The sequence below is a fragment of the Cryptomeria japonica genome, chromosome 9 (genome assembly GCF_030272615.1).
Source record: "Cryptomeria japonica chromosome 9, Sugi_1.0, whole genome shotgun sequence".
NCBI classification, from domain to species: Eukaryota; Viridiplantae; Streptophyta; class Pinopsida; order Cupressales; family Cupressaceae; genus Cryptomeria; species Cryptomeria japonica.
Genome location: NC_081413.1, coordinates 252,418,556 through 252,425,024, shown reverse-complemented (window position 1 = coordinate 252,425,024; position 6,469 = coordinate 252,418,556). Strand labels below are relative to the sequence as shown.

General features: G+C 36.0%; 1 protein-coding gene across 1 annotated transcript; it reads right to left on the bottom strand.

Moving 5' to 3' along the window:
- Positions 1-3,261: 3,261 nt before the first annotated feature.
- Positions 3,262-5,824, bottom strand: LOC131051707 (serine/threonine-protein kinase UCN). The gene is made up of 2 exons (XM_057986317.2): positions 5,287-5,824; positions 3,262-4,341 (listed from the first exon to the last, which is right to left on the bottom strand). Exons 1-2 carry the CDS (start codon positions 5,664-5,666, stop codon positions 3,564-3,566), a joined length of 1,158 nt encoding a protein of 385 aa, XP_057842300.2. The 5' UTR covers positions 5,667-5,824; the 3' UTR covers positions 3,262-3,563.
- Between the last annotated feature and the right edge of the window lie 645 nt (positions 5,825-6,469).

Genomic DNA, 6,469 nt, shown 5'->3' with positions numbered 1-6,469 from the left:
CAAATCTTACTTGGTTGCTATCCACACCATGTCATGATAACTTCCTCACCAACTTGAAATGGCCTTGTAATCATGATTTTTGTGGTTTCACTCTTAAAACTATCTATAAACAACTCCTACCCATAGTTACTTGTCTACCCGCCTTACCCTCAAATGGCAATGCAAATTTAACCATGCTAAGTGGAATAAACTATGTGATCCCATTTCTAAATCTAAAGTTGACACCCAAGCCCAATTGATAGCTTGGAAAATATTGCATGTTAAGCTCCCTATTGGTGAACACCTTTCCTTTGCCTCTACTTCCTTATCTTGTCTCTTTTATTCTAAAAAAGAGACAATTAAACATGCATTCAGGTTTTGTCCTCATGCTAAATGCCTATGGAGTCATCTCTTTTCCAATCTTTCATCTCTTTTCCCATATGTTTGGACCTAGAAAACTACTCTTCTTGGCCTATCTTTGCATCACAATGTTGTTATGTAGAACTTTAAATACATTATCTTAAAGTGTATATGAAAATTTTGTTGCTCGGTTGTCTTCTCTCCCATCTTCTATACCATCCAGATGGAGAGACTAGTTATTTTTTCTAATCTCTCCCCTCACCTTAGTCTTCTACAATCTTATATTCAAAACAATCTAGATCTTTGTGTAGGATGAAAATGGAATCAATGTGAATTAGGGCCTAATCCCACTCTCATTCACACATTGGAATACGAAAGAGCCTAAGGAGATGATTCACTTTGACTACTACTTGTAAGAGAGAGAGTCAAGGAATATCTTTAGGGTTTCTATTACTTTGCTTCTATGAAGAGGAGATATGCAAAATGTGATGGTATGACAAGCTAAGCTAAGGAGATGACTAAAAATGCAAATATAAATTGAAATATAGAAAAATGCAGAACATTAACTGAGATATAAAGTATAGAACTAAAGATGAAACTCAGGAATGTATCTATCGTCAGAAATTGAGTCTGACTGAGTAGGACCAAGGCATTGGGTGCCTTGCTCCCTGTTGCTGGAATGACCTGTAACTTTGGAATCTATTGTCTGAGACCCTAAACTGCTGAACTACCACATAAAGCTAGAAAAATCAGAGGATCGGGGCATTGGGTGTCATGGTCCTGGACCTTGAGGCATTGGGTGTCTTAGTCCTAGAAGACTAAGACCTACTTTTAAATCTGAACGTGCACCTATGAGTTGTGTCTTTCCCGAGGATCGCAGCTTTGTCGGATTCCTGTACCTACACTTGCAATTTGAAAAATGGTGTTTGGGTGGCTATATAAGGTTTTACCTTATTCATCCCCCTTGTTTTAGTGATCTCCACCTCCACAAATACCCAATAATGTATTTAAATGTGTGTATGCTAGAATCTTATGTGTTTACAAGATCCTAAATGAGCTAAAATGCAAGAATTAGAGTTCTATTCTACGTTATGAGCATAAAACCCTAAATGAACATGATGTAAATGAGAATGCTTCAAATCACAAATACAATAATGGATCTAAAGCAATGATATAGATCTGAAAACAAAAGTCTTATGAAACTCACATAAAGATATGAAAATAACATGAAAACATACCAAACCCTAAGGGAGAGGTACAAGCTAATCAATAGTCAGTCATCTCCTATTATTTTTCAATATCTTCAAAGCTTCAATTGATGATGAAAATAGTTGATGTAGACTTGATGAATTCTTAATTTTCTAGTTGAAGACTTCACATAACTTGCACTTTCACTTCACAAGAGGCTCCTTCAATTGCTAGAGAATGGATCCTTCAAATAAGGAAAGGAAAGGCTATATGTATGAAACCCTAACTTTGTTTTTTATCATAGTCTGACATAGAAATGATATTTTTTCCCATCAAGTTAGATTTAAACATTATAATACCACCAAAATAAGGTCCCGAAATTTTGAGAGAAAAAGTAGGGACCGATGTGAATCACATTAGTCTGACAAACTTTTTCCCAAATTTTTAGGGACGTAAGGTATTATGATTATAAGGTTGTCCCCAAGTGGGTGCGATGATTTAAGATGTTTAGATTTGCGAAATTGGGCCTTGAAGTTTGAAATAGGACCTAATTAGGGCTTAGAATGAATTGATTAATTGAAAGAATCAAATATAACGGGGCACACTTAAGATTAAGGGCCCAATTTTATGATAAAAATAGTACTTTAGGTTTAATTTAATTAATTAATTAAATGCTTAAAAGGAATTTAAAATGCAACATGCAACACACTAAGGCGGGTGCTAACCTAAGTGAGGAATTGTACCACCCAATTAAGGGTGTACAATTTATGATGCTACAATCTCAAAACCTTCTTAGGTGAGCTTCAAATTCAATACAATACAAATGAGGAAAAAACCATTGGCTTTGGCTGTAGGACTATTAGACAGAGTGATAGACCTGGATGTCATCACCATTGAAGAATTTTGAGCTACTCCAAAGGAATTCATGTTGGAGGAATATGGTGTTCTTTGATGATCTTCTTGTGGAATGTTTGTTATTATTTTCTCCAAAGATCTTACAAGAGTGGCTACATCAAGAAACTATATTAGGTTGTCCTCATCTTACATTGTGGTGGAATGGGCATATATATATTATTTTACATTGTGTTTTACTAGAGATTGCATCATGTGGCAAGGAATATTAGTTTTCCCATGCTCTTATGAGATGTTTTAAGAAACTATCTCTATGTTTTCTCTACCAGCATATGTGGTTATTGATATATTTCTGCAACTTTAATACTTTCGAATGACGTTGTTGGTTCTAAGTCCACTTTTGTGACTCTGATACTACTCTACAATACTTTTTGGTAAATGTATAAATGTTAATGTCGGTTCTAAGTCCACTTTTGTGACTTTGTTGTTGCTCTATAGTTCTTTTTTGTGACTATGTTTGTTCCTCTACAATCACTTTACTAAATACTTTTGCTCTTGTTTTAAGTTGTAACAATTTTTGTATAGTATTGCTTTATCCAATTAAAAAACAATAAAAAGAAAAAATATATATAGATACTTTATTTAATGTTTCAAAATAAAAAAATAAATGAACATATTTAAATATTAAAAGGAAAAAAAAAACACAGAGAAACTTTATTTTTAATCTAGACTTTCTCCGTCGAATGTGGGCTATCATAAATTGTTGTGTGCGAAGGTTGTTCATATTTATAATCGTTTACAAAAATACACTAAATCTTTTCTAAAAGCCTGTTTCGTGTTAAACAAAAAAAAAATCATTCCGACATTACGTGTAAGTCGACATAACGGAATAAATTATTCTGTTTAGACAGCTCTTTTAGCAATTAAAAATGGATCTAACTTTTATGTTGGATGCTAGCCGGGCACCAAAACATAACAAGTACAATAGCTTTTGTGCTGCTGGCCAAGCACTGTAATTTACAGAGAGGAATGTAATATACACACAAAACTATTTACATATATATTCACTGCATATATATTCACCGTTTCCCTATCCTCACGGTTTCGCTGAATGTATTTTCGCTGTCCGTGGGATTCCAAGAGTACAAAAGCTACAAAACTGGCAGAAATTTTTTTGCTGCTATTCAGAAATGTCCGTCCAGTTCGGAGTCGCTCGTCTCTTCTTCTTCTTCTGATGTACTCACACTCAAAAGATCTTGTAGCTCTGATGTTAAAATATGATTGAGAGTTTTGTCAAGATCTGGGACAACGGGTGGTCGACAGAGCTGGTGGATTGAATCCCACTGCAGGCCTGTGAAAAATTCATGGCTTTTCACCTCACTTGCTCCATTGCAGAATCCCATTCGTTTTTGTGGATTCTTTTCTAATAATCTGAGAATGAGACTATGCAGGGGAGTAGAGGGCCCCATGAGCTTAGGGCTCATCAGGAGTATTCTGGTGAAGGTTTCCTTGCTGGTGAGCCCCTTAAATGGGGTGCGCCCATATAGCAATTCGTAGAGAAAAATGCCCAGAGACCACCAATCCACGGAGAATCCATGGCCTTCTCCAGTTACAACCTCTGGTGCTACATATTCATCTGTACCCACAAAGGAATTTGATCTCAAAGGACCTGTGCTATTCTGGGTTGAAGCTTGAGGAAATTGGGACTTTTTTGGCTTGGAGGTTAGGTTCTTACTGAAAACTTTCCACCCTCTTGTTTGTTCAGAGGAATGCTGGTGGTCTTGATTTAGAGAAGATTTGGATTCATTTGGCTGTGGTTGAAGTCTTTTTGAGAGATCAAAATCAGTGAGCATAATGTGTCCTGTGCGTTGCAGGAGGATGTTCTCTGGTTTGAGGTCCCTGTAAACAATGCCCTTGCTGTGCAGGTGTTCTAGAGCTAATACCACCTCTGCTGCATAGAATCTGGCAAATTCCAGTCTGTTGTTAGACCCTTGTGACCAAATATTCAGATACTAAAATCCCAAATTATCACACCTTATACTTTAAAAATTAAAATAGATTGCACCTTCAAGATAAATTTACAAACATGTAATTGAAAATTCTTGTTGGCTCTACTTAATCATCAAGTGATTCAACAGTCAAACAATCAATGATAATTTATTTTACAGGCTTAAAAGATGGTTGAACTTTTTGATGTTTAAGAATAACCAGTCTTTCAAATTAGCTACAAAGATGGAGAACAAGGTGGAGATGGTTCATAATATGAGATCTTCAATGAAAAAACTCACTGTCAAATCTAGAACTACTTTATGCTAATATCATTAACTGTGGAAATTTTAAGTCTCTCAAATTATTTACATATAAGATGGAGAACTAGGTAGGGATGGTCCATAGTATGAGATCTTCGATGAGAAAACTCACTGTCAAATCCAAAACTATCTCATACTAATATCATAGACTGGAAATTTTATGCCGGCAGAGATGGTCAATCCCTTTCGATATGTAAGATCTCAAATTAGCCATAGAAATAGAGTAATAGGCAGAAATGGTTAATTAGCACGAAGTGTTCAATGAAAAAACTCATCTCAAATCTAGAGACATCTCTTTGATGTTTAAGAATAGCCAGTCTCTTGAACTAAGGTCACATAGATGAAAAAGTAGAGATGGTCCATTAATATGAGATCTTCCAGAAAAAGATTCACTTTCAAATCTTTAAACATCTCATACTAATATCATGAACTGTATAAATTTAATGCCCACAGAGATGGTCAATTCCAATACAAGAATAAACACATATATATGACAAATTTTCTCCATCAATCCCAAATTTCAATACAAGAATAAAGACATGTATATAACAAATTTCCTGCATTTCACTGTTATGCATAGAAAAGGAAGAACTTTTACCTGATAGCAGACTCTGAAAAGGTTCTGTCTGGCTGCATCTGTCTGAGAAAATGGAGGTCACCTCCTGGGCAGTATTCAATAGCCCACCCAACCATATTATGTGTCTCAATCTCCCCCATGAGGGATGGCAGAAAGGGATGGTGCAATGAAGACAAAATCTCTCTTTCCCTTTCAATTCCTCTGGATTTCCTAAGAAACTGTTGATCCTTGCTGTCTTTGCTTATGAGCTTGAGAGCAAATGGATGGTCTTTGCAGGCCTCCTGTACAACCAAAAGCACAGTCCCCATGGCTCCTCTGCCCAGCACCTTCACAACCCTCAGTTCCTCAATTTTCATTTTCTTCTCATCACTCATTTTCTCATCATGGGCTGTCATCCTCATTCAATTCCAGCACTCCTGCTTTGTGGTGCTACAACAATTCCTTAAGCTTGTATAGCAATAAGGACATACCCACCAAATCAGATTTCTTTTATAAGAAGAATGCAGAATATGAGGAGTAAAGTGCAGTACAGGTTTGATGTGTTTCTTCACGTGCAAGGGAGACAAAAGTAACATCACCAGAATTAAATATTGAAAGGGTGAACTAGGTCGGAGTTAAGGACAGGAAACATAGAGAATCATTTTTTGTAACCTTTCTGTTGTAACGTTTAACACCTCACATGCATAACAACCACTGCAACGCATGTACATCTTCATCTTCATAAACTGGCAATCTTTACACATCGGATTAATAATCGATCTGTAATAGAGAATTCTAAATCTGAAACACCCAATTGATTTGAATTGGTCCACTGGAACTTTGGACTGATCGTAAACATTAGATTGTAATCAAATTGAATAAAAGTCTTAAAAAAATACTGAAAGGGTATAAAGAGTCCTTCACAGGTACTTCCTTGAATTGGCTGTATTGTAGAAAGCAAACTGTAACGGCTGAAACTTTGATTCCGCAAAGATGACGTTGCCAGGTTAGTCTGTTCTGATAATAACTTTCCTAATATAGGATTGCGGGTACCTCATTATTGGGTTTGACGAGGATTTCCTTTGAATTTACGAAGACGTATTATTCTTCCCAAAAGGACCATTATTGACCTCCTTTTACCACTTGAATCCAGCGTGAAAAACATGTTTCACCTCGATTTCAATCATCACCATCGAAATGCTTGCAAAAGAGTCCAATATGTTGA